The sequence below is a fragment of the Dipodomys merriami genome, unplaced genomic scaffold, assembly GCF_024711535.1.
Source record: "Dipodomys merriami isolate MVZ:Mamm:240054 unplaced genomic scaffold, mDipMer1.0.p SCAF_39, whole genome shotgun sequence".
In the NCBI taxonomy this organism is placed as follows: Eukaryota; Metazoa; Chordata; class Mammalia; order Rodentia; family Heteromyidae; genus Dipodomys; species Dipodomys merriami.
The window spans coordinates 8080050-8106563 of NW_027205492.1; the positions used below are offsets into that span (position 1 = coordinate 8080050).

Here is a 26514-nt window from a genome sequence, read left to right on the forward strand (position 1 = left end):
ATGAGAGTGTCCTTGGCGTCCGTGTTCCCCAGGTGAGTAACCCTCCACCCCTCGTCCTGCAGCACACGGCAAGACACTGAAGTTAGAAAGCGGATTGCGGGCGGCGGGCCGCGAGGCCCCCAGGCAGCCTTCCCCGCCAAGACAGAGCTGTCTCCACCCCACGAGGAGGAGGACGCAGAGCAGCGGCCACCAGGCCACGCACCAACTCCCTGGAAGCCCTTCCTGGTCCACATGTGCATGGCCACGGTCCTCACAGCGGGCGCGTACCTCTGCTACAGGGTGTGTTTTCACTGACCGGCGTGTGGCCGGCGCGTGTGCACGAGGCACCGGCGCAGCCCGGTGGTGGGATTTGGTTCTGTGGAGCATCTGAGCCAGTCTCAGAAGAAACAGGTTGCAAGTTCAAAAGTCCGCAGCAGCGGAAGGGCTACCCCGAGAACGGAGGACTCTGCACTGGGGTCAAGGAGCCCTGTGGTCCCAAGAATATAAGAGTCTAATCTCAGGGCCTTAACCTATTCAGGAGTAAGTAGAGAAAATGCCAAATACGTCTGTCTGTCTGTTTCTCCCTCTCTGTCTCTCTCTTAAACTTTTTTTTTTTCCTTTTATTTTGGTTTGTTTTTGGAAAAAAATGCAGAATTACAACACATTGTTGTTTTTAACCTTTATATATATATATATATGTATGTGTGTGTGTGTGTATATATATATACATATATATATATATATATATAAAAACAGCTTTTTTTTAATTTCTGAAGACTAGGCACTTAACGACTTTCTCGTACGGGAGGTGGTGTAGCCAGATTTGTATTTGATTCCCGGGAAAGAATCCCAAACTTGATGAATGTCTGCTCCCTCGGAGAGGAGGCCCCTCCCCCCCGCCCGTGCACGCGCCGCCGCTCTCCCCGCTCTCCCCCTCCCTGGCTGAGAAGGGGAGCCCCGCGGAGCCCCTCGGAGGCCAGGCCGGCCTCTGCGCTGCTGTCCCCAGTGCACGTGCACCTCCCTCCCGGCAGCCGCCGCGCAGAACGCACCCTGCTCTCCCTCACGGAGGAGACGGTCTCGGAGGGCATGGAGACGCAGACTTTTTCCCTTAGGGGCAGTGTTTGCAGGTGGCGGTTACTGTTTAAAAATGCAAACCACAAAGCCCCTCGCACTGTGGAGGTTAGTATCGCTCTTGCGTTGTGGCTCTGGGGCGTGGCCACATTCGGGTTCAGCCTGACCCTCCACTGCCCACCTCGGCCCTTACTGCCCTGCCCGCCTCTGCCCTGCAGATACCCGTGCTGGCGGCCTGCATGGCAGGTGCGGCCGCCAGCCGGTGCAGGGAGCAGAGAGCCTGGAAGGGTGCTTGTGCTCCCCCCAATTGCGTCCCCCACGTCTTCCCCTCCTCCTCTTTCAGTACCAAATCCTTCACTCTGTGAGGAGGGCGCAGAGGCATGTGGCCGCTCCAGTCTTGGGGCTCCCCACACCGAGTGCCGCTGTGGTGGCACGCCCCAAGTGGGTGGCAGCCAGCACCCCCCCTGCCCCCCGCAGCCTGCGTGCTGTAAGCCTGTCCGCTCTGTATTTATTTTTAATGTTTCCCCCAAAGGCATCCGTACCGCACTAGCGTTTTTGGAAGTACTGAGGCGTTTTTGCGCCAGGGCTTTTTGCAGTACGGTAATGATGAAATCCTCAGGTGGCGCCGTGGTCTCGTGGATCTGGCACGCGGGGACCGGGCACGGTGTGTGCCGTCCGGGGGCTTTGTCCTGGTCTCGGTTAGCTGCTGGAAGCTAGTTCTCAAGTGCGGTCCTTGTTCTCGAATGCACACGAGGTGTGGCCCGGCCTGGCCCCGTGCCGGGTGCTGGAACGAGGCGCTGACTCCTGCTTCCTGCTGAGCCCTGGCACGGCCCCTTATGTGGCTGTGGCCCTGCGCCACCGCTTAAGGAGCCATCCTCCGCCCATGAGCCATGACATGGGCCTGAGTCCTGGTGTGACACTCCGGTGACTTCCGGCGAGGCCTGGCCCGGCTCTACGGACACTCAAGACATTCCACGGTGTGGCCAGCCCTGCTCACACCTACGCTCTTGGACAGAAGCAGGACCCCCACTCGGGTCCCAGCATCCTCTTCCACATCCACGCCTTCTGGAGCTGAGCAGGTTGGACGCCAGGCGGCCGCAGGAAGCGCCTGGTGCCAGCCTGCCAGCCACTGCCATCTCTGCCCCGGCCCGCGGGGACCGACGGTGCTCGCCACTGGCTGCCTGACAGCACGGCGGCCGCGGCTCCCAGCTGCACCTGCTCTCGCCAGCATTTCACGTTTTGCCTTTCCCATGGGAGAAGCCGTCCAGAGCGACCCTGGGGAGCGGGGCTGTCCCCGCCGAGCCCAGGCCGCGCGGGAGGCTCTGTGCGCGTGTCCGGCAGCCCATCCACCCGTGGAAGGGAGGGAGCGAGCTGCTCGGCTAGATGCCTTACGCGGTAGTTACTCATCAGGCCTTGCCTCTTCCAGCGGCCGGGGAATAAACCGTTTTTACAGACATAAACTTTAAAAACAGCCAGGTGTTTCCAGGTGGGTGTGGACGGGGTGCATGCCGGGTGGGGTGGCTCAGGTTCTTCTGTGACCTCACGGAACTGTCACTTGTACAGGTTCCCAACTCGCCATGTAAACGATGGGTTTGCATTTTAGTTGCAACAATAAATTTTTTTCTAAAGAATACAGACTTGGTGCCTCCACTTCTTCCGCTGTGGAGCTGAGTTGGGCGGGTCTGTAATCTGCGCCCCCCCCCCCCCCCACACACACACACAGGGCCCAGGAGCTCACCTCCGCAGCCCGCCTCGGCCCTGCCCCCGCCCTGCCCCTCGGCGCCCTGCCGGGGCTCGGGCTCAGAGCTGCCGGACGAACAATTCCCCTAACCCGTCACCCGCCAGACACGGTGTAGTGCCCTGATCAGAAACGAAAGCACAAAAACTGTTGTACTTCTGTGTACAGAATTCACTGTACATCCTTCAAAGTGATTTGTGTGAATGTGTGCACACATTTGTGTGTGTGTGTGTGTGCGCGCGTGTGCACGTACCAGTCCTAGGACTTGAACTCAGGGTATCAGTACTGTCCCTGAGCTTTTGTGTTCAGGGCTAGCGCTCTACCACTTAAGCCACAGCTCCACTTTGGGCTTTTGTGGTATTTCAATTGGAGATTAAAGAGTCTCATGGACTTCCCTGCTTGGGCTGGCTTTGAACTGCAGTCCTTAAATCTCAGTCTCCCGAGTAGCTAGGATGAGATGACAGGTGTGAGCCATTGGCTCCAAAGTGATTCTATGCACTTCCTGTTTGGAGTCACTTCTGCTTTGCACGCAGCCTCACTGTGGCCACAGCACCCCGCAGACAGCTGGCAGCCCGTACCCACGGTCGTGCCGGGTGTCCCATGCAAACTGGCATCTAAGCGAGGAACGGGAGGAGAGCCACCAGTGTGGAGAACCGGCTTCTGACACGGGGTAGATATGCTGTGGGGCAGACGCCACTCGCCAGACACCCCCGGGAGAGGCGGGGGCCCGGCGCACACAGCCAGTCCTGGGACAGCACCAGACAGCCCCCCACTCCCCCGCATTCTCTGCGCTTCAGGCAAAACAAAGTACCTGTGAAAATTGCTTTTAATGGCAATTTCAGAACATAGGCCATAGAACAAAGCAAATAAATATTAAAGCAGAACACAGTACATGGCACATAGAAGCAGAAAAATGAAAATGTTGCAAAGCTCAGCCACGCCATGGGGAGCAGCCATCCCAGCCCGGGCTGGCTCCTGATGGTGAACAGACGCTGCGGGACATGGCTTTATCATTAAAAAAAAATACATTTACTGGGAATGGTGTTTCTTTAAAGCTACAGTCTGGCAGAGGGGGCCCTGAGTGCTAGAGTGCCCGCCCAGCAAGCCCCAGGCCCCGGATCATTCAATCCCTGGTACTGCCAATAAATAAATAGAAGGCAAGAAAAAGCTACGCTCTGGCAAAGTCTTGCAAACCAGTGCTGGCTCTTGGAGCCCTGGGTTTCTTTAGCCAGCCTCAGCCATGTGGCGGCGGTGTTGGCCTGTGTGTTCAAAGGCGCCAGAATCAAGCCGGTCCCCACCTGTGAAGCCCAGGCCCCTTGTCCGTGTCTTGTCTTCCATCTTCACGCTGCCAGCACACTTCACTGGCGTTTGGGCCATAGCCTGGCTGCAGTGTGGCTTGTACAGACCCCAGGACCTTGGCTTCACACCCCCCACCCCGGCTCTCCAAGGGGACAGTTGGCTGCTGTTGAAGCCACTCGAGCCACCAAAGCATCGTAGACGCGGGGCTGGCGGGCGGGCCCGGGCGGGCCGCCTCGCCCCGGTGGGTATTAAGCAGGCAGCCCCGAGCCGTGGCGTGCAGGGAGGCTCGTGCTCCACATGCCCTGCCTTGGCGTCTATGCAGATCTCCACCAGCCTGGCCCTGGCACCTGGCAAGCCACACACGCAGAGAGGCAAAAGCGTCCAGGACTCGCTGAAGCCGGCTACTTCGGAGGCACCGTGGGCACCCCTTTTCCTGCTCCACAAAAAGCTGCATTTGTGCCATGGGACTTGCTCCCAGCCACCGCCCTGGCCAGGCCCTGGGTGGAGACCGGATGGCGGCAGGGAAGCCACACCAGCCAAGACCTTTAAAAGACTGTGATCTCCACCTCGGCCTCCTGGTGGCAGAGTCCTCCCTGCAGTGAGCGGAGCTTGTCCATCTTCTCGAAAGCCCAGCGCCCTTTCTCTCCTGACACAGAAAACTGACATTACTGGACATCCCCACCACCGTGTCCTGCTCCGCCGGACCCTAGTGTGGCCCCGCTGCTCGAGCGCCAGGGGACCTCCACCCAGCCTGGCCCCACACCTGGGCGGCTGCCTGTGACAGCTGTGGCCAGCTGTGGCCAGGCGGCACCTCGGGCAGGTGCGGTGCGAAGCCCCCTCCCGCCAGTCCCCGCGCTTCCCCCGGGAATCCCGAACCCCTGCCTCACCGAAGGACAGCGTGGCTTCCCGCGCCGCTGCTCGTACAGCCTCCACGTCCGACTGGCACAGGCTGGCAAGCTGATCCACGCTCTCCGTGCCCTGTGGGAAGAGGACAGGTCTGCTGGCGGCGTTTTGTCTTCTTTTGAGCCCAGGCTGGCTTCTGCGTCAGCCTTCCAAGGGCTGGGGTCACAGTGAGGTGAGAATGAGCCCTCTGCACCCCCTGGGCCCCGCCGGCTCCCGGCATTGACCCCGCCCTCCTGGCCACGGCTCTCGCACCCCGCAGCGCCCTCTGCTGGCCCCGCGTGGCTGGACATCCGTCAGAGGCAGGCCGCCTACGTCCACTGGGTTTTATCTGTGTGCAGCAGCCGTGGGGATGTTTTGGAGTAAACTGCCGGGGTGGGGGTGGGGGGGGAGGCAGGCAGCCCCTCACATCGGAGTGTGCAATGGGGGGAGCAGAGGGTCAGGTCCTGTACAGGCATAGGTCAGAGGCCCATGCTGTGTGCACAGCGCTGATGGGGTCATTGGGGAGCAGGAAAGGTGGGGGATAATGACTGGTTGCTCACGTGTCATAAAATGAGGTCACACTGGGCCCCAGGTGCCTGCACAACCCCGTTCTTTGTGTTCACTTGTTAAACTGCCCAATGCCATCATAGGTTTAAATGCCCACACTCTCCACCAGCAAAAAGGACATGAGCCAAAACACCAGCCGGCGCTCGGCCCAGTGCCCGGTGGGCGTGGTTCCAGGGGCTCACTTTACTTTTTTTTTTACTTTTGCTGGGTATACTTGCAAGCACTCGGGAAGGCCCCCGCTCCTTGGCCTTCACCGCCGGAGGTGAGGCGCACAAGCCACTCACCGCCTTTGCAGTTAGGCTGGCAGGGCCGCTCGCAACCTGACGTCCACACCTTAGTGTCAGCCCCAGGATCGCTCCCTCCACTCAGCCAGGACGCTGGGACTCACCCTGAGCTGCTGGAGCGCCACACACGCAGCCTGCTGGAGCTTCGGGTCTCTGTCAGCCAGGGCATTGGTGTAGAAGATCAGAGCCTGGGAGGGGAGGGGAGGGGAGGGGTAGGGAGGGGAAAGGAAGGGCATGAGAGAGGGAAGAGGGCATGGGGGGGGGGTCTCCAACCTGCATCCTCTGGGCATAAGCAGGGAGGGGAACCGTGCTCTGTCCAACTTAAAAGTGCCTTGTGTGGCATGTGGGTGTGGTATGCGGCTCTTTCTAATGTGTGTTCAGCCTCCACACTGAGTCTGAGGCCCCAAAGAACAGCTGGCAGTGAGGCTGGAGACCCCCGGGTCTGGGGTTACCCCTCCCCCTCCCCCCCCCCCCCCCCCCCGCAGGCTCTGCTGCCTGTTGTGGCCAAGGAGCCATCCCACTGGGCTTAGAGCAGATTAAACCCAGTGAGTGAGTGCTGCCACGGCTCAAAGCCAGCCTGGGCAGAAAAGTCTACAAGACTCATCTCTAAACCACTCAAAAAGGCCAAGTGAGGCTGTGGCTCAAGTGGTAGAGTACTATCCTTGAGCAAAAAGGTTAGGACAGTGCCCAGACCCTGAGTGCAAGCCCCGGGACCAGCACACACAAAGTTAACGGGACCAAGAGCACTCGAGATACCGCGCAGGTGACATCTCAATGACGTCACAGCAGCCACTGTGGTTGTGTGGCACTCAGAGTGGCCTGGCACTTCAAGCCAGATCCAATCCCGTCCCTAGGCCCCAACCTCCGTGGGTGCTGCCCTGGCCCCTGCCTTGGGCGTCTGTGCCCTGGTGCCCCATCACCTTTTCCCGGAAGCTTCTGTTGGCGGCGGCCCCGGCCAGGCGCGCCCTGGCCGCCCGGCACAGCTTCGGGCGCCCGTCCAGCTGCAGCAGGGCCCAGGCGCGCAGGGTCTGGGGCAGGGGCTGGAGCCGGCCCAGCCGCTTGCCCTGCAGCTTCCGGAGGGCCCGGGCCTGCCCTGCCCAGCGCAGTTCCTCCACCAGCACCACTGCAGGACAGCGGGGGAGGGGGAGTAGGCTGTGGGTGGGGCAGGCAGGGTCCCCAAGGGTGCTCAAAACCACCACTAAACCTCCAGGCTGGCAGCCAGTACCCACTGCCCCCCAGCCCTGATCACGGTGCTTTTAAAAACCACCCCTTCCCCTCCCCCCCTCGCTAGTCTCCCCCCCCCCCACTCTACCCCCAGCTAGACACGATGTCCAAGTCACCGGAGCGTGGCACTGAGCAGCTCCCAAACCCCCGCCTGGCCCCTACCTTCCTTGGTGAGCTGGGTCAGGTGCTTGTCCAGCTCGGAGACACGCTGCCTCCGCAGGTAGCCGTGGAACTGGAACCACGTGATCGTGCAGTCCTCCGGGAGGCCAGCCGTGGGCAGAAGCCCACTGCAGCTGACTACCTGCTCCAAGAGCCTGTGGCACACTGGCCCGAGCGAGCCAGAAGGGGAAACTGAGTCCTCATCCAGCCGCTGAGTGGAGAAGGCTTTCTAACAGCAACCCCGTGGCCTGGCCACCGGGATGCCGGACACGTCACACAGGCTGTGTCTGCCACGCTGGACGTGGCCAGCGCTGAGAGCTGCCCCCGCCCCGCAGAGGAAACTGCTGCGGCTGGCCCCTGAAGAGTGCAGCCAGCATTTCAGGACCCGGATGGCACAGTGCCCGCTGCCTGCACCCCTCCTGGCATCCCTGACCCTTTTAAGGCTCAGGCAGGGGGCGGGGACTGTGTCTCTGGAGTTGGCATTTCTGGGCATTTGGGGGCCCGGCCTGGCACTGCGGGCCCTGGCACAGGGGGACAGCAAGACCACCGTCCCTGTTCCCCGGGCCTGCCCTGCGTGGGATGGGCGGGGTCGCACCTATCTCCAGCTGTCCCGGGTACTTTCCGCGCACGCGCACTCGGGGCAGGATGGTCTTCTTGAGCTGGCTCAGGAGCGTGAGAGCCGGGCAGGACAGCACATGGCCAGGCTGCGTGCAGCCCCGCCACAGCAGCAACCAGTCCTTCCGGCACCAGGCCTGCGGGATGACTGAGAGCAGATTCAGAAGCCTGAGGCTGGGCGAGAACCAGCCACCACACCACAGCCCGAGACAGGCTCCTTCCTATGAGCCCCATCCTAGTGGGGAAGGGAGGCTCTGGGCGTTCACCGCCCGGCCCGTGCGCAGCAACTTACTCTCTTCCACACTCATGGCCTTGCCGACCTTCTCAAAGTCAAGGTCAGCAAGCACCTCCAGGACCTGCCTCTGCTGCTCCGCTTCTTCCAGAAGGTAGTCGTGGACCAGTGCTGACAAGTTAGGGGAGGCGAGTTTCTGGAAGGAGCCCAGGGTGCCCGGGTTACCAGGGAACGCCCTCGAGGACAGCCAGGCCGGGCCCTCGAGGCCGGGGGGAGGCCGCCAGGAGCCACTTTCCCATCAGAAGGGGCTCAGTTCCCAGGAGGACATTGAAAAGCAGAGCCAGAGCAGGGCGAGAGTGGATGGGATGGCATTTGAGCCCCTGAACACGGCCGGACCTGAAGCCCGTCAGTCCAGGCCCTAAGTACCGCGAGCCACATTTTCCTTTTGGTTGAGCCCGTTTGGGCTGAGGTTCCGGCATCTACAAATGAACACAGCAGCCGAGGGGGGGGGTGCACAAAGTCACATGACCCCTCACCCACCTGGCCTGCACCTGCACCTCCCACAGGGGGACTTCAAGGTCATCGGCCCAGAGGTGGACCAAGGCAGCCTGCACCAAATGTCCACTACCTTTGTAGCGCGGCCTCCCAGCGCCCAGGCCGCCCAGCCCCGCCCACCACCGCGGCCCCGCCCACCGCCGCGGCCCCGCCCACCACCGCGGCCCCGCCCCTACCGCAGCCTTGCCCACCGCCGCGGCCCCGCCCACCGCCGCGGCCCCGCCCCTACCGCAGGCTTGCCCACCGCCGCGGCCCCGCCCACCGCCGCGGCCCCGCCCACCGCCGCGGCCCCGCCCGGCCACCTGCAACAGGGCCTTGCAAATGTGGAGGTGGACGGTGAGAAGCACGTCGAGTTCGGGGTCTCCGGCCGTGAGCTCCCCATCCAGCTCAGGGTCCCCGGCAGTGAGCTCCCCCGACGTGCTGAGCGATGCGGGAGAGGGCGGGCCCGTCCTGAGCAGAAGGGTGGCCTCTCTCAGCGCGCTGGGCGGGGGCTGCACCCCGCGGCTCCCACGGGTGGAGGCTGCTCCCGCAAGGCTCCCCGGGGCGCGGGGCGCGGGGCCCGGAGGGCGGCGCGCACTCACCCGGCGCCCTGGGCGCCCGCGAAGAGCGCCAGCTCCTCCGGGGCCAGGTGGGCCTGCAGGAAGGCGAAGCTCTGGAGGATGCAGTCCATCAGGCTCTCGGCCGAGGCCCGCCGCGCGGCCCAGGGCTGTGGACAAGGCCGCAGCTGAGGGCTGCCCGCCGCGCCCTCGGCCGGCCCACGGGTGCATGCGGGGCGCGCCGGCCACCGGGCAGGGCCGCTGGTCCAAGGGAGAGGTCCAGAACCCCGCAGGGAGGGGGGCTGGGGAGGCCGACCCACGCCAGACACCCCACCCGTGGGCACAGGCCCGCGTGCAAGCTAGTGCAAGAATAACCAGGGGCCGGCGCCCGGTGGCTCACGCCTGTCATCCTAGCTACTCAGGAGGCTGAGATCTGAGGATCGCGGTTCAAAGCCAGCCCAGGCAGGAAAGTCCGTGAGACTTTTTTTTTTTTTTCTATTTTTGGCAGGTTGTGGGGCTTGAACTCAGTGTCTGGGCACTGTCTCTGAGCCTCTCTGTTCTCAAGGCTAGCGCTCCACCACTTGAGCCATAGTGCCACTTCCAGCTTTTTCTGTGTATGTGGTGCTGAGGAATCAAAGCCAGAGCCACCCTCCCAGCCCCTGTCTTTTTTTTTTTTTTTTTTTTTTTTTGCTTTTTGTTTTGTCAGTTGTGGACCTGAACTCTGGGCCTGGGCGCTGTCCCTCAGCTCTTCAGCTCAAGGCTAGTGCTCTACCACTTGAGCCACAGCGCCACTTCCAGCTTTTTCTGCTTATGTGGTGCTGAGGAATGGAACCCAGGGCCTCATGCATGCAAGGCCAACACTCTACCACTGAGCCACCTTCCCAGTCCCCCCTCCCCTTCCCATCCAGTTTTTAACAGTGACTTCCATCTATTTTATATGAGCTGAAGGCTGGCCCACTACTCACGCTGGAGGCCAAGGGGTGCCCAGGAGCCCCATCTCCTCTCCAGGGAACCATGGCAGAAGAGGCTGCTGCTGCCAAAGTATTGGGGGCTCCTCCCAGTGGCAGCCCCCTCGCTAGAGACTGTGTGTGCATATGTGTGGGTGCGTGCATACGCACTCTTGCATGCACACACGTACTTCTAGAGCTTGAACTTAGGGCCTTGTGCTCTTATCCTTTGCTCTCAAGGCTGAGACTAATCCTTTGAGTCACTCCTCCACTTCTGGCTTTTAGCTGGTTAATTATAGAGCAGAATCTTACGGACTTTGCTGCCCAGGCTGGCTTCTAATCACGATTCTCAGATCTCAGTCTCCTGAGTTGCTGGGATTACAGGCATTAGCCACTGGCTCCTGGCTCCAGAGAGTCTTCTCTGTGCCTGCGCTGGCTCCAGGGCCGCATCTCAGGCCCTCTCAGCCCGGCCCACCCAGGCCTTGTCCTCCACAAACCACACCCAAGGCCCAACCAAGCAGAGGCTGCTCACGGCCAAACGTGGTCCTAACACCAGCCTGCAGAGAAAACCCTGAGCAGCTGGAGAGCAAGGCAGGCTGGGGGCTGTGTGCAGCACAGGCGTGGAAGCCCTTGCTTCAATTCTAGTACATTCTGTGGTCGCTCCAACACTGAGCTATGCAGCCTACCAGGGACACTCGATCCTAGGCCGGCAGATGCCAGGTCACAGTGTTTTCAAGAGTTCGTAACCATCAAGCCTTGTGCAAGTTTTATTTAAAGATAGCTTTATGTGCATGGCCCTTGAGCTCAGGGCCCATAGCTCTCAGCTGGGATGCATGTGTGCCTGCTGGCTCTGTACACAGGGATGTGCAAAAGACACAAAAATATGACCCAAGAGGCTGTGAACTGGACACTCAATTGCAGACCATGAAGCAAGAAGACAGGGCTGTGCACGAAGGATGCCATCCAAGCTTTTGCTACTGCAGAAGTGACTGGAGTGCTGAGCGTGACAAACAGCCAGTGGTGGAATTCCAGCATGCAGAAAGCCAAGAAGAGAGACGGCCGTGTGTGGACTCTGCATGCCTGCGGGCTTCACACACACATCTGCATAGCCAAATGTGTGCAAGCTGGCTGGACGTGGTCACACGTGCCTGTAATCCCAGCACGGAGGAGACCCAGGCAGAAAGATCATAAATGTGATACGCTGTCTCTTTAAAAAAAAAATAAAGTACATAAATTCCTGACTAACTTCTCTTTAGAAAGTCAAACTAAGCAAGGCATAGTGGCTCACCCAGTAATCCAAGCTCAGGAGGCTGAGCTCAAGAGGACCTCAGTTCAAAACTAGCCTAGGGGAAAAAGTAAGACTAGATCTCAGCTACCAAACAGGGCAAGGCAGTTCATGTCAGTAGTCCCAGCTGTGGAGAAGCATTAGATAGGATGATTGAGGTCTGAATAATTCCAGACAAAAGTGCAAGAGTCTTTATCCAAACAATGAATGCAAAAAAAAAAAAATGTAGAGAAGCCAGGCACTGGTGGCTCACGCCTGTCATCCTAGCTACTCAGGAGGCTGAGATCTGAGGATGACGGTTCAAAGCCAGCCCAGGCAGGAAAGTCTGTGAGACTCTTTATCTCCAATAAAACACTAGAAAACCAGAAGTGGTGCTGTGGCTCAAGTGGTAGAGCGCTCACCTTGAACTGAAGAGCTGAGGAGAGCGCCCAGAGTTCAAGCCCTATGACTGACAAAAAAAAAAAAAAAAAAAGAGGGAGGGGGGGCAGGAGGAAGGGTGAGGGTAGAGTGCTTGTGCTTGCAAGGAAGTCAAAGTCAAACCAGGACCCAGAGTTCTTAGTGTTTTCACCTGGTTGGCCAAAGAAGAGAAGTTCTTCAGAGCTACTTAAGACTGCAGTGTCAGGACTTGCATGTCAGGTGGAGGGACTTTTCAGAATACAGATATGGAGCAGAAGCTAGGTGCACACTGACGCGTCAACCCTGCAGTGGCTTTCAAAGGACAAGGGGCAGGGCCTTTGCCTGCTGAGGCATTGCCCAGAGAGTCACGCGAGTCCTTTTTTTTGGGGGGGGGTCTGGTTGTGGGGCCTGAACTCTGGGCCTGGGCGCTGTCCCTCAGCTCTTCAGCTCAAGGCTAGCACTCTACCACTTGAGCCACAGCGCCACTTCCAGCTTTTTTCTTTTTGCTTATGTGGTACTGGGGAATCGAACCCAGGGCCTCAGGCCTGCAAGGCAAGCGCTCTACCACTGAGCCACCTTCCCAGCCCCATGCAAGTCCTTTAAGAAGACTGTAGCGCAGAGCAGGGCTCCAGGGCTCACGCCTGTAATCCCAGCTACTTAGGGGGCTGAGATCTGCGGCTCAAGATTCAAAGCCAACCAGACAGAAAAGTGCATCAGGCTCATGTCCAGTTAATCACCAGAAAACTGGAAGTGGTCTGTAGCTCAAAGTGGTAGAGCCCTAGCCTTGAGTGAAAGAGCTCAGAAACAGCACACAGGCCCCAAGTTCAAGCCCCATGACAGACAAAAAAAACAGTGGTATATATGTATACACATTTATAATACACACACAGAGTTTAAATGACTAAGAAAATGTGGACATTTGAAGTCCTGGGGCTTGAACTCTGAGCCTGGACGCTGTCCCTGAGCTTTTCACTAAAGGCTAGCCACTCTACCACTTGAGCCACAGCTTTACTTCTGGCTTTTGGGAGATGGGGGTTAATTGGAGATGAGTCCCATGGACTTTCCCGCCCGGGCTGACTTCAGATCCTCAGATCTCAGTCTCCTGTGTAGCTAGACTTGCAGGTGTGAGCCACCGGCACTTTGCTCCACTGTGAACATAAATGAAATAAAATGAGGCACAGAGCCAGGTGCTGGTGGCTCCCGCCTGTCATCCTAGCTACTCAGGAGGCTGAGGTCTGAGGATCACAGTTCAAAGCCAGCCCAGGCAGGAAAGTAGTCCATGAGACTCTTATCTCCAATAAACTACCAGAAAACCAGAAGTGGTACAGTGGCTCAGTGGTAGAGTGCTTGCCTTGAGCTGAAGAGGTGAGGGACAGCGCCCAGGCCCAGAGTTCAAGCCCCAGGACTGACAAAAAAATTGTTTTTGTGTTTTTGTTTGTTTTCTGCTGGTTATGGGGCCTGAACTCTGGGTCTGGGCGCTGCCCCTCAGCTCTTCAGCTCAAGGCAAGTGCTCTACCACTTGAGCCACAGCGCCACTTCCAGCTTTTTTCTTTTTGCTTATGTGGTGCTGAGGAATCGAACCCAGGGCCTCATGCATGCAAGGCAAGTGTTCTACCACTGAGCCACCTTCCCAGCCCCTGACAAAAAATTTTTTAGCTGGGCGCTGGTGGCTCACGCCTGTAATCCTAGCTACTCAGGAGGCTGAGATCTGAGGATGGAGGTTCAAAGCCAGCCCGGGCAGGAGAGACCATGAGACTCCTATCTCCAATAAACCACCAGAAAACCAGAAGTGGCGCTGTAGCTCAAGTGGTAGAGCGCTCACCTTGAGCTGAAGAGCTGAGGGACAGCGCCCAGGCCCAGAGTTCAAGCCCCACAACTGATCAAAAAAAAAAAAAAATTTTTTTAAAAGGAGGCATAAAACTTCCTCTCACCTGTGCTGGTTTTCATATTGAAGTAAAGTTAGGAATAAAACAGAAACAATCGCTGACGATGGCTGTTGAGCAGTTTGGGGACTTCTGGAATTGATTCATATGTAAGTAGGCGCACGTGTAACGTTTTATTTGGGGTCTAGTTGGCTTATGTAATAGAAAGATAGAATGATCTGCCCATCAGGCTGGCGGGGCCGCTCGCCCCCATGCCTCCCGTGGACAGCAGCCCCAGCATGAGCCGCGTGGGAGAGAAGGCTCTGGGTGCGGGTGAGTTTGCCAGGTGGCTGGGGTCTTCCATGGGGCCAGCTCTGCTCCCGAGTGTGGGTTGTTAACCGCCAAGCAGCAGCCCAGCCACCCAGGTAGAAGGTTCTAGTTAGAGCCAGATTCTGGGCCGATGTGCAGGAAGGTACCCACTGCAAGCCCTGGCTCCCCTCGCCATCCTTGTCCCAGCCCTGTGAGGACTGTTATCCCCCCCTTGACAGATGAAGAAACTGAGGCCTGGAGGGAGATGCCCCCACCCCAGGCTGGGCCTGGGTGAGGCCGTACCCCACCACGGGCCCCTGAGCCGGGCAGGGCCGCCCCGCGTGGGCCTCGCGTACCTTCAGCCGGTCCCTGAAGCCCAGGACCTGGTACTCCAGCTCGCGGAGCTGCGGCTGCGTGGGGCCCGTGGACCGCAGCAGCTCCAGCACCTCCTTCAGGGGTCTCGCGGGGGCCCCTGCGGGCCTGTCCTCTCGGTCCCCGTCTTCTCCTTCCTCCTGCCCCTTCTGGCTTGGTGGGAGGCCGGGGCTGTGGAACCGGAGGCCCCGGGGCGGGGGGCGGCCGTCCACCCCCGGCTTGCTCCAGCCAGGCCGCCGCAGGCCGGGGCCCCGGGGCAGGCCGGCCAGCTCGGGCAGCAGGCCCAGGGGCAGGGGGGCGGCCCCGGCCTCCTCCACGGAGGGGGCAGGGCTGATGCCCGAGGGCAGGAAGCCCACGTCCAAGGTGGACGCCGACGTGGGGGCCTCCTCTCGGGGTTCCTCGGAGCTGAAGGAGTCCATCTCCAGCGGCTCCTGGCTCTGGCTGCGCAGGCCCGGGCCCCGGAGGCCACCGTTGGACAGGGGGCTGAAGACGGAGGTGGTCCGGGGCGTGCCCAGCAGCGCCGGTGGCTGTAGAAAGAGGGGTGTGGGACCTGGGCGCCTCACCAGCCACCCGGGCCCGGAGAGCCCCGCCCTGCTCGCCCCAGCCCACCAGGGTGGCGGGCGTCCCTGGGCCCCGCCCCTCTACCTGTCCTCCCTCCAGCTCCCATGCCACCTGTGCCCTGAACCCCGAGGGCTTGAACTGGGGAGGGGAAACTGCACCAGAAGCTCCCCAGGGGACCCCAAGGGAGGCTGACCCCGCCTCCTGCCCCCCTGGGACCATCGTGTCCCTGTCCCCAGGGGCTCACCAGGTAGTATCTTTCCCGGAAGCTGGGGGTGCTTGGGGGCGTCCAGCTATACACCGAGCCCTTCCTGCTGCCCAGAGAATACTTGCCCATGGAGCTGGGTGACACCAGGATGCCCTCTGAGCTGAAGGGGCTACAAACAAGACAACAGGCCCTTGGTCCCTAGGGCGCGGGAGCCACGGGACTGCAGGGCACAGGTGGGGCCCAGGGGTTTTGTGGTTCCCAGCTGCTGTGTCCAAAACACTCGGAAGCAAAGGGCTCTGCTGAATTCTTTTTTGTTGTTGTTGGTCATGGGGCTTGAACTCTGGGCCTGGGCGCTGTCCCTCAGCTCTTCAGCTCAAGGCGAGCGCTCTACCACTTGAGCCACAGCACCACTTCCGGTGTTCTAGTTGTTTATTAGAGATAAGAGTCTCACGGACTTTCCTGCCCGGGCTGGCTTTGAACCATGATCCTCAGATCTCAGCCTCCTGAGTAGCTAGGATGACAGGCACCTGGCCCCTGCTGAATTCTTCACATGAAGTTTTCTTTCCACTCTGCTGGGAGCGGGAGGAACAGCTCCAAGACAAGGAATGTGAACGGATAGAACTGAATTCGCACCCAGCTCCGACCCTGAGCCTTAACACATCCACAACCGATGCTGGGGGCTTGGCTGGCCTGGTGGCCGGGTGGCCTCACACAGGAGCTGGAGCCCAGTGCCACCCTCCCCAAGGTCGCGGCCAGCCTAGGACTACAAGGCTCACGAGACCGGGCTGTAGCCGGGGGACCTGGGGCGCCTGCGCGGGCTCTGGTGGCCGGCAGGGCCAGCCAGGGGCTGGACAGCGCGGGCTGCCCGCTGTCCCACACGCTGCAGGGGCTCCGGGCGACGGCCAGCCTGGGTCCTGCAAGGCCAGAACCCTCTGCGCATGCTCGGGGGTGGAGCAAAAGGGGGCGGGATCCACTCACTTCCACAACACCTCCAGCTGCAGCTTGATGGTGCCCAGCTCAGTGATGTCCACCACGATGACCTGCGGCCGGGTCGTGAAGAAGTCGGCCGTGTCACAGGACACGGTGCCCACTGCCAGGGAGCTCAGGCCCCGCTGCTCTGTCACCTGGGGGTGGGAGGTGAGGGTGGACTCTGAGCGGGCAGGGGTGCCTGGCCCCGCGCGCCTGCCCCGCCACCCCTAACCCCCAGGCTCTGGCGCAGGCCCCGCCCCACCTTGATGTCCAGGCTCTCGTGCACCATGGGCACGAAGGCCTTCTCCTCCTCCTCCCAGGTCTGGCTGTCATCCGACTCGATCCGGCCCTTCAGCTTCCAGCGCTGGCGGCCCAGACGCATGAGCACCTGCGGGCGGTGCCCGGCAGATGCACTGGATCAGCTTAAGGGGGTCACTCAGGCCGCCTGCCTGGGACCCCCCCTCACTGCCCCTCAGTGCCCTCACTGCCCCTCAGTGTCCTCACTGCCCCTCAGTGTCCTCCCCTCACTGCCCCTCAGTGTCCTCCCCTCACTGCCCCTCAGTGTCCTCCCCTCACTGCCCCTCAGTGACCTCACTGCCCCTCAGTGCCCTCCCCTCACTGCCCCTCAGTGTCCTCCCCTCACTGCCCCTCAGTGTCCTCCCCTCACTGCCCCTCAGTGTCCTCACTGCCCCTCAGTGTCCTCCCCTCACTGCCCCTCAGTGTCCTCCCCTCACTGCCCCTCAGTGTCCTCCCCTCACTGCCCCTCAGTGTCCTCCCCTCACTGCCCCTCAGTGTCCTCCCCTCACTGCCCCTCAGTGTCCTCCCCTCACTGCACCTCCACTGGGCCCTGATTCCCAGCACCAACTCCCTCCCTGGCTGGCTGGGATCCCCAGGCCTGGCCCCGTGCTGCCCTACCTCATACTGGTCTCCAGGACAAAGGCGCGCGTAGCCCACCAAGCCTAGAGAGAAACAGGAGTTCCTGGCCAGAGGCTCTTGGGACCCTGCCGGTGAGCCTGGCAGTCTGGAGAGGACACGCTGTCACCAGGGAGGGGGACGGACGGGAGGGTGCCCTGCGCACAGCCGGACACCCATGGGGCACACAGTCACATGGGGACCCTGCCAGGGCTGCTCTGGAGCCCTGAGACTGTACTATCCAGCCCGCCTGAACCCCTCGGCTCGCAGCACACAGCCCTTACCTTTCATCCGGAGGACAAACTCACCCAGGTGGACCTCCAGGGCCGCCTCGATGAGCCACATGTCCTGCAAAGCCCCATGGGTGGTTCAGGAGCCAGCCAGCCCGGCCTGTCTGGGACCCAGGGCCTCCCGCCCTGGCCCCCCAGGGGGAGGGAGGTCTGGGGGGCGCACACCTCCGTGCACTCCAGCAGGCTGCGGCCCAGCTCCTGCAGGCTGTCCCGGGACGCGCGGCTCAGGGGGCCGCAGGAGAAGGCCCGCTGCATGTTGGAGGCGCCGTCCCGCAGGCGCTGCTGGATGCAATAGCCCTCGTAGAGCTCGTCCACCTGCGGGCACAGGCCGTGGCACTGTCCCGCAGGGTGGCCACGGTGCCCGCAGGCCGCCCCCAGCCCGGCTGCCCAGCAGCTGCCTGGGTCTCATCCCGGGCACCGTGAGCGTGCACCGTGAGCGGGCACCGTGAGCTTGCACCGTGAGCGTGCACCGTGAGCGTGCACCGTGAGCGTGCACCAGCAGCGACGGGCCGCTGCCTGCCCAGGACCCAGTGCCGCCTAGCCCACGCCCAGACCACAATAAACACGCACGAATGTGTCACCCCCCCTCCCTCAGGGCTGCTTTCCTCCCCCAGTACCAGGGCTTGAACTCAGAGCCTGACACTCTTGCTTGACTATGTTGCTGAAGCCTAGCACTCTGCTGCTTGAACCACACATCCACTTCCGTTTTTTTGTTGTTGTTGTTGCTGTTATTTGGAAATAACAGTCTCATGGACTTTCCTGCTCACAGTCCTCAGATCTCGGCCTCCTGAATAGTTAGGATGACAGCCGTGAGCCACCAGTGCTTAGCTTTGTCTAATTTTCTTTTTTTAGGGGTGTGGGTTGGTTGTGGGGCTTGAACTCAGGGCCTGGGCACTATCCCCAAGCTCTCCGGCTCAAGGCTAATATTCTACCACTTTGAGTCACAGCGCCATTTCAGGTTTTTGAGTGGTTAATTGGAGATAAAAGTCTCATGGGGACTTTTCTTTCTGGGCTGGCTTTGAACCGCGATCCTCAGATCTCAGCCTCCTGAGTAGCTAGGATGACAGGCGTGAGCCACCTGCGTGGGGAGGCTGGGTTAATTTTTAACTGGTAACACTTGCGCATGCGCCTCCCAGGGAGTGCCGGGCAGACAGTTGTGAAGGTACTGCAGGCCTTAGTCAAGCCGCACAGGCCTCTGTGTGGTATGGGAAACACTGTGCTGTGGGCCTCCACTTCCCATCTGTGCCACAGGGGGGCGCTGGGCCTAGCCGTCCCACGCCCACCCCTCCTCACCCTCACACCCTCCTCAGGGCTCAGCCCCTGCTGCTTTCCACCGGCCCAGGGCTGAGAGTCAACGGCAGCCCCTCCTCCACCAGCCCCAGGCCCTGTGACCCCCATGCCCTGTGACCCCCACGCATGACCCCACAGCCGCTCACCTTGCTGATGTAGAACTCCATCTTCCGAATGTACCTCTCCACCGAGCGCGTCTGCTGCTCCCAGGAAAAGAAAAGATGCTTTAAAAAAAAGCCTGGGGGCTGAGAAGGTGGCTCAGTGGTAGAGCGCTCGCCTTGCATGCCTGAGGCCCTGGGTTCGATTCCTCAGCACCACACAAGCAGAAAAATAAAAGCTGGGAGTGGCGCTGTGGCTCAAGTGGTAGAGCGCTAGCCTTGAGCTGAAGAGCTGAGGGACAGCGCCCAGGCCCCGAGTTCAAGCCTCATGACCAACCACATAAAAAAGCCTGGGCCCCTGCCAGACCCTGGTGCCCTCTGCTGGACCCTAGCAAGGACAACTAGGTCCACCGGCCTGGAGAGAGCCTCAGTTTCCCTATCCAACATGAGAAGGAAGCCAATATTCCATGCAAAGATGGAACACAGCATTCCACGCAGGCGGGAGGGGACGGCCAGCCAGGCTCCTCCCTGCCAGGCCCCGCGCATGCGCCTGCCTGACGCGCAGTGCAGGAGCTCTGCTTACCTTGTCCAGGTCGTAATAGAAAGCCTGCGGGTAGGACAGGGGAAAGGAAGAAGAGTCAGAGTCCAGATGCCCTCCCAGGCCCAAGTCTTCATCCTGGGGCACCTGAACCCAGAGGACAAGAGGCCTGTGTCCAGGACCAGGCCAGCAGCTCACACCTGTCATCCTCGCTACTCAGGAGGCTGAGATCTGAGGATCGTGGTTCAAAGCCAGCCGGGCAGCAAAGTCCATGAGACTTTCTAGCAAAAAGCTGGAAATGGAACTGCAGTTTAAGTGGTGAAGCACTAGCGTTGATCAGAAAAGCTCAGGGTCTGGGCTGGGAAGATGGCTCAGTAGTAGAGCGCTTGCCTTGCATTCATGAGGCCCTGGGTTCGATTCCTCAGCACCACATAAGCAAAAAGAAAAAAGCTGGAAGTGGTGCTGTGGCTCAAGTGGTAGAGCGCTAGCCTTGAGCTGAAGAGCTGAGGGACAGAGCCCAGGCCCAGAGTTCAGGCCCCACGACCGACAAAAATAAAATAAAACACAGCAGGGCCAGCATGAAGCTGGGTCCCCCTTTCCCGTGAGCCTGGAGTTCTGAGATCCTAAGGCACGCCAGGTGCAGCTGGGTGGGGGTGTGGCCTGCTCTGGGGTGGGGGGTGTGGCCTGGCTCTGGGGTGGGGGTGTGGCCTGGCTCTGGGGTGGGGGTGTGGCCTGGCTCTGGGGTGGGGGTGTGGCCTGGCTCTGGGGTGGGGGTGTGGCCTGCTCTGGGGTGGGGGTGTGGCCTGCTCTGGGGTGGGGGTGTGGCCTGGCTCTGGGGTGGGGGTGTGGCCTGCTCTGGGGTGGGGGTGTGGCCTGCTCTGGGGTGGGGGTGTGGCCTGCTCTGGGGTGGGGGTGTGGCCGGCTCTGGGGTGGGGGTGTGGCCTGCTCTGGGGTGGGGGTGTGGCCTGCTCTGGGGTGGGGGTGTGGCCTGCTCTGGGGTGGGGGTGTGGCCTGCTCTGGGGTGGGGGTGTGGCCTGCTCTGGGGTGGGGGTGTGGCCTGCCCTGGGGTGGGGGTGTGGCCTGGCTCTGGGGTGGGGGTGTGGCCTGCTCTGGGGTGGGGGTGTGGCCTGGCTCTGGGGTGGGGGTGTGGCCTGGCTCTGGGGTGGGGGTGTGGCCTGCTCTGGGGTGGGGGTGTGGCCTGCCCTGGGGTGGGGGTGTGGCCTGCTCTGGGGTGGGGGTGTGGCCTGCTCTGGGGTGGGGGTGTGGCCTGCTCTGGGGTGGGGGTGTGGCCTGCTCTGGGGTGGGGGTGTGGCCTGGCTCTGGGGTGGGGGTGTGGCCTGCTCTGGGGTGGGGGTGTGGCCTGCTCTGGGGTGGGGGTGTGGCCTGCTCTGGGGTGGGGGTGTGGCCTGCTCTGGGGTGGGGGTGTGGCCTGGCTCTGGGGTGGGAGCGGCCTGGCTCTGGGTCTCACCAGCCTGGAGTTCCTCCGCGTGTCCCCGTGGCGGCAGCACAGCGCGTCCAGCTCGGCCTGCTGCACACACAGGTGCTCCCTGGGGACGGCGAGAGGACAGAGGCTGGCGGTCCGGCGGGCGGCCGCCGCCCAGCGTGACCATCACCATGCCCCAGCCCTCCACCCACTGGGCTTCCGTGCCCACCTGAGGCCTCTCTTCAGAGCCTCGAAGATCCTTTTCACCTGCTGGGGCCGGGGATCCGGGCCGGCCGCACTCCGGCGCAGCGTGCCGTACACCTTGGAAGACCGTGTGAGCATGCGCGATCTCACAGAGTTCCGGCTGGTGGACTTCCTGTGACAAGGGACGGGGCGGCCTGGGGTCAGTGCAGGGCCTGGATGAAGCCCGCCCAGGCCCAGGCACTTTGGGAACAGTGGCCAGGGTCCCAGGGAGTTGGGGGGCGGCGTCCCCCCCCAGCACCTCTCTGCTGTGGGGTCGTGAGAAGGCTGAGCCTCTGGCACTCAGCCTCCTGTCTATCCACGACAGGCCTGCCTCTGAAGACTAAGAGAGCAACAAATACCGGGGATGAAAAAGGAGCGAACGGGAAGAAATGAGCAAGCAGCTTTCCTAAATGCCTCGGCAAAGCTGCACGGGAGGCCAAGTCATAGCCCTGTGGTTCCTGCAGATGGCACCGCCCAGCGTCCACCCCCTTCCTTGTTAGTAGCACCTGGACTCCCATGTGATGCAGGGCCCCAGTTCTGCTTGATACTCCTGGGGGAGGTGAGCTGATGAACCTCCATGCTCACACCTATGCACACATTTAACACGCACACACACACACACTCCTCAGGCATGGGCTACAACTATTTCACTCTTCCTGGCCTGGGGACCTGGAGCCCTAGCAATGCGTGAGGCTGAGGCAGCAGACCGCCCAAACCCAGATAAAGGTCAGCCCAGGTGACACTTTAAGGCCCTGTCTCTGCCTCATTCTCCTAACAGCGACCACCAGCAGCCACCAGAGACCACCAGAGACCACCAAGACCACCCAAGATCACGAGACCACCAAGACCACCAAAGATCATGAGACCACCAGAGACCACCAGCGATCACCAGAGACCACCAAGACCACCAGAGACCACCCAGACCACCAGAGATCACCAGAAACCATCAGAGACCACCAGAGATCACCAGTGGCTACCAGAGACCACCAGAGATCACCAGAGACCACCAGAGGTCACCAGAGATCACCAGAGGTCACCAGAGATCACCAGAGACCACCAAGACTCTCACCAGAGATCACCAGAGACCACCAGAGATCACCAGAGACCACCAATGACCACCAGAGACCACCAGTGACCACCACTTACCACCAGAGATCACCAGAGATGACCAGAGACCAGAGACCACCAGAGAAACTAGAGGCCACTAGATACCACCAAAGATCACCAGAGACCACCAAAGATCACCAGCTACCACCAGAGATCACCAGAGACCATCAGAAACCACCAGTGACCACTAGAGACCATCAGAGGCCACCAAAGATCACCAGGGATCGCCAGAGGCTATCAGAGAACACCCGAGAGCACTTGAGATCACCAGAGACCAACAGAGATCACCAGAGATCACCAGAGACCAACAGAGATCACCAGAGACCACCAGAGATCACCAGATACCACCAGAGACCACCAGAAATCACCAGAGACCATCAGAAACCATCAGATACCACCACAGATCACCAGAGATCACCAGGGATCACCAGAGGCTATCAGACTACCAGAGATCACCAGAGACCACCAGAGATCACCAGAGACTGCCAGAAACCACCAGTGACCACCAGAGACCACCAGAGATCACCAGAGACTACCAGAAACCACCAGATCACCAGTGATCACCAGAGACCACCAGAGATCACCAGTGATCACCAGAGACCACCAGATCACCAGTGATCACCAGAGACCACCAGAGACCACCAGATCACCAGTGATCACCAGAGACCACCAGAGACCACCAGATCACCAGTGATCACCAGAGACCACCAGAGACTTGGCTCTGGGCTTCCAGGACCCCTCACAAGACCCGGTCCCTGGGATCACCAAGAGCCTGGGCTCCGGGGCCTTGTCCCACAGCACATGTGGTGGCTCTGCACTGGCTCAGGGGAGGCGGAGGTCAGGAGGTCCAGAGAGCCTGGCCCTGGACCAGCAGGATGGAGCTCCCTGCCCGGGTCCCCGGCAGCTGCTGGAAGCCAGGCTGTGTTTCCAGCTGGGCCAGATGCTGTGCATTCCACACAGACACAGCACACTGTTTACTGCCGCCGCGACCTGGCCGTCCACGCCCCGGCCCATCGCCGCCCAGCCCCACACTCGGCTCCCACGGACCCTCGGGGCCTCCACACACTGGGGCTGGCGTGTGCTGTTCCGGGAACCAGCAGACCCGCTGCGACCCCAGTCCCAGGACTCTAGGGGCCTCATCTGTGAAAGGCTGAGCATCCTGGAGCCGTCACTTAGTCATTCACGGACAGACATTACTGAGCGCCTACTGTATACCTGCCAGCATTCTAGGGGCTACAAGCCAACCGGGGGTGAGAAGGAGCAGTGGGGTCAGCCACGGGGAGCGGGAGGCCACGGAAGTACCACAGCGCAGGCTGCAGAGCAGACCTGGGGTCTGGCAGGCTGTGTGACCTCGGGGAAGTTACTGAGCCTCTCTGAGCCTCAGTGTGCTCATCTGTATAAAAAAGAGACCAGTGTAGGATCGGCCAGCTACTGGGGGGCAAGTCCACATCGGGGTGAGAGGTCAGGCCATTTACCCTACACCCCCACCCCATCCACCAGCCCTCACTCACCTTCCGGACCCAGCCTGCCACCAATGCGCCATCCTCAGTGCAGTGGGGCTGTACCCTGGACCAGGTGGGCAGGGGGGCAGCGATGGCCCCGGGGCCAGCGCGTGGCAGGCGGCCGGGCACACAGCGGGCCTCCCCTCTGTGGACGCCAGCACTGGGGCGCCCGGGGCCGTGTGGGTGGGGACTGGGCAGGCCGGGACGGGGTGCGGCGGCCTCCTGGGATGCCAAGAGATATGACGTGGCCTGGCCGGCACGTGCCTGCACGGAGAAGTTCTCTCCGGGGTCCTCATCACCTCCCCCGTATTTCCTTCCTAATAAACTTTCCTATCGCTTTATCTTGGCTGAGAAGACCTCAGGCCGGAAGCAAGGAAGGAGGCTGACATGAGCTGAACTTCCTGTAACTGCCCATCACTCCGCTCAGAGCTTTCTGGGGTTTCTGCTTCCGCCTTTGGTGGCTTCGCACACGAGAACATCTCCCCTCTTCCCTGAGGCCCGCAGCACCCTCCTCCCTATCTGACCAGGCTCCCACACGCCAGCCACACATCTGTCCCTCACTGCCAACCCCTGCCCCAGGACCTTTGCACCTGCTGTTCTTTCTGTTCTCCCTCGCCCCCATCTCCACCATCTGCTCTTCTGTTCTCTCGGGTCTTGGCTGACTCGAGCTCCTGCCCGGTGAAGCCACCCGGGAGCGCAGCCACCCTCCCTGCCTGCTCTAGTTCCTGCCCAGCATGCATGGTCCTGGTGGTTGTTGGTTCCTTGTTCCCCACGCCAGGCCTGCCGGCTGGCGGGCACATCCCCGGGGACGTGCAAGGTGCCCAGCGTGAGGCACCGGAACCCGGGTGTAGCAGGCTGGGGCCCCTGTAGCAGCAGTGAATCTCCTGCCCATGGACTTGCTGCCTCCCGAGAGGGGACTCTTGGTGGCCACTGAGCCAGGCCCATCCTGTGGGCTCCATGCCTCCCAGCTACTCAGGAGGCTGAGCTCTGAGGATCGCTGTTCAAAGCCAGCCCGGGCAGGAAAGTCCATGAGACTCTTATCTCCAATAAACCACTAGAAAACCAGAAGTGGCGCTGTGACTCAAGTGGTAGAGCGCTCGCCTTGAGCTGAAGAGCTGAAGGACAGTGCCCAGGCCCAGAGTTCAAGCCCCACAACTGGGGGGTGGGGGGGAGCCAAGGCTCACAGTCATGAAGACTGAAGAGAACAGGACGCACGCCCTCAGACCCCCGTGGAGATGTGACCCAGACGCTGCACGGTGCGCGCTTGCGCGAGATCAGCCTCGATGTGCGCCTGCGTCTCATCTGCCACAGGAGCCTGCTGTGCTCTGCCAGGTCTTCTGGGGTGTGTGTGTGTGTGTGTGTGTGTGTGTGTGTGTTCGACTCAACCACTTTGAGCCACAGTGCCACTTCTGCACCGGCACCTGGCTTATTTATTTATTTAATTTATTATTATTAATTTTTTGTCGGTCATGGGCCTGAACTCCGGGCCTGTCCTTCAGCTCTTCAGCTCAAGGTGAGCACTCTACCACTGGAGCCACAGCAGCACTTCTGGCTTTTTCTGCTTATATGGGGCTGAGGAATCGAACCCAGGGCCTCATGCATGTGAGGCAAGCACTCTACCACTGAGCCACCTTCCCAGCCCGGCTTATTTATTTTTAATGTGTGCTGATCCTAGAGCTTGAACTCAGCTTGGGATCTATCTCTGAGTTTTTTGACTCAAGGGTAGTGCTCTGCCACTTGAACCACAGCTCAGCTTCCCACTTTTTGGTAGTTAATTCAAGATGAGGGTCTCAGGGACTTTCCTGTCCAGGCTGCCTTCAAACTGTGATCCTCCTGAGTAGCTAAGATGACTGGTGAGAGCCACCGATGCCCGGCTCTGGTATATTTTATCTATTTATTATTTATTTTTGTCAGTGGTGGGGCCTGAACTCTGGGCCTGGGCGCTGTCCCTCAGCTCTTCAGCTCAAGGCTAGCGCTCTACCACTTGAGCCACAGCACCACTTCCGGCTTTTTTCTTTTTTCTTATGTGGTGCTGAGGAATCAAACCCAGGGCCTCATGCATGCGAAGCAAGCACTCTACCACTGAGCCACCTTCCCAGCCCCCCTGGTGTGTTTTAAATGACAACTTTTCAGGTCTCTTGGAAATTATGTTTGTCATGGTGTGTGCGTATGCATACACACCACACACACACACACACACACACACACACACACGTGTGCGCATGCACGCATGCCCTCCCTGGCCAGTCCTAAGGTGACGGGCAGCACTGAGGACCCGAACCCTTGCCCGATGGCCCCACTCCCGCCCCGGCCCGCGACACTCACGAGCTCCTCCGACTCTGGGTGCCACCGAAGCCGGCAAAGGAGGAGCTGCGGCTCACGGTGCCGTAGACCATCGTCCCCGAGTCCCCGGGCGACAGGAACCGCAGCCTCACCGACATGCTGGCGCCTGCAGGGGAAGGAGAGGGTCAGCCACGGCCAGCGGGCACTGCGTCCCAGGGACAATGGACCAAGGAGGGGTGGGGAGGGGAGGGGCGGCGGGAGCGGCACCTGCAAAGGCCCAGAGGCTCCAGGGCCGGTCAGACGTCACAGTCCCCAGGGGCCTGGGTGGCTATGGCTGGCGAACCCAGCTCACGGGCGGCTGGCATCACAGCACCAAGGCCGTGGGTCCCATCTCTGACCCAAACCCTGGCCATCTTTTTCCAAACCATCTCCAGGTGGGAAATGCCCAGACCAGACCCACAAGCAACAGCAGCAGCAGCAGCAGCAGCAGCAGCAGCAGCAGCAGCAGCCTGCTGCGGCCACAACCACGTCCACAGCCACAGACTCAGCCCTCCCCTCCGGGTTCTGGGACAGCCCTGCCCCGCCGGCCCTCAGCAGAACCCCCTCCTGCTGTCTCCACGCTGGGGCAGCGGCCCGGTGCTCGGTGCTGCCCCCTGCTGGGGCATAGAGCCAACTGCACCTCAGCAATCTGCCACAGGCCGCCCAGGCCCACCTCCCTCCCCAGCCCCGTCCCCCCCAGCCACAGGCCCTGCACGGAGCCTAGTGAGGAGCGAGAGGAAGG

General features: G+C 60.9%; 2 protein-coding genes across 5 annotated transcripts in view; one reads left to right on the forward strand and one right to left on the reverse strand.

Moving 5' to 3' along the window:
• Positions 1-2681, forward strand: part of Ptpn1 (protein tyrosine phosphatase non-receptor type 1) — a 49855-nt gene extending 47174 nt beyond the window's left edge. For both annotated transcript variants that reach the window (XM_069990000.1, XM_069990001.1), the window contains exon 9: positions 63-2681. In XM_069990000.1, coding sequence (XP_069846101.1) covers positions 63-294 — 232 coding nt within the window. In that variant the 3' untranslated portion in view covers positions 295-2681. The remainder of the gene's footprint in view (positions 1-62) is intronic.
• A 926-nt stretch (positions 2682-3607) lies between these two features.
• The window catches only part of Ripor3 (RIPOR family member 3), a 70797-nt gene continuing 47890 nt past the window's right edge, over positions 3608-26514 (reverse strand). For all 3 annotated transcript variants that reach the window (XM_069989992.1, XM_069989991.1, XM_069989993.1), the window contains exons 2-22: positions 25776-25899; positions 20828-20974; positions 20644-20722; positions 19221-19244; positions 18686-18739; positions 17415-17564; positions 17244-17307; positions 16963-17006; positions 16310-16435; positions 16057-16202; positions 15118-15247; positions 14297-14839; positions 9187-9311; positions 8908-9055; positions 8111-8246; positions 7799-7966; positions 7207-7368; positions 6741-6943; positions 5925-6008; positions 4975-5065; positions 3608-4733 (exon numbers count right to left, since the gene is read on the reverse strand). In XM_069989992.1, coding sequence (XP_069846093.1) covers positions 4633-4733; positions 4975-5065; positions 5925-6008; positions 6741-6943; positions 7207-7368; positions 7799-7966; positions 8111-8246; positions 8908-9055; positions 9187-9311; positions 14297-14839; positions 15118-15247; positions 16057-16202; positions 16310-16435; positions 16963-17006; positions 17244-17307; positions 17415-17564; positions 18686-18739; positions 19221-19244; positions 20644-20722; positions 20828-20974; positions 25776-25891 — 2841 coding nt within the window. In that variant the 5' untranslated portion in view covers positions 25892-25899 and the 3' untranslated portion in view covers positions 3608-4632. The remainder of the gene's footprint in view (positions 4734-4974; positions 5066-5924; positions 6009-6740; positions 6944-7206; positions 7369-7798; positions 7967-8110; positions 8247-8907; positions 9056-9186; positions 9312-14296; positions 14840-15117; positions 15248-16056; positions 16203-16309; positions 16436-16962; positions 17007-17243; positions 17308-17414; positions 17565-18685; positions 18740-19220; positions 19245-20643; positions 20723-20827; positions 20975-25775; positions 25900-26514) is intronic.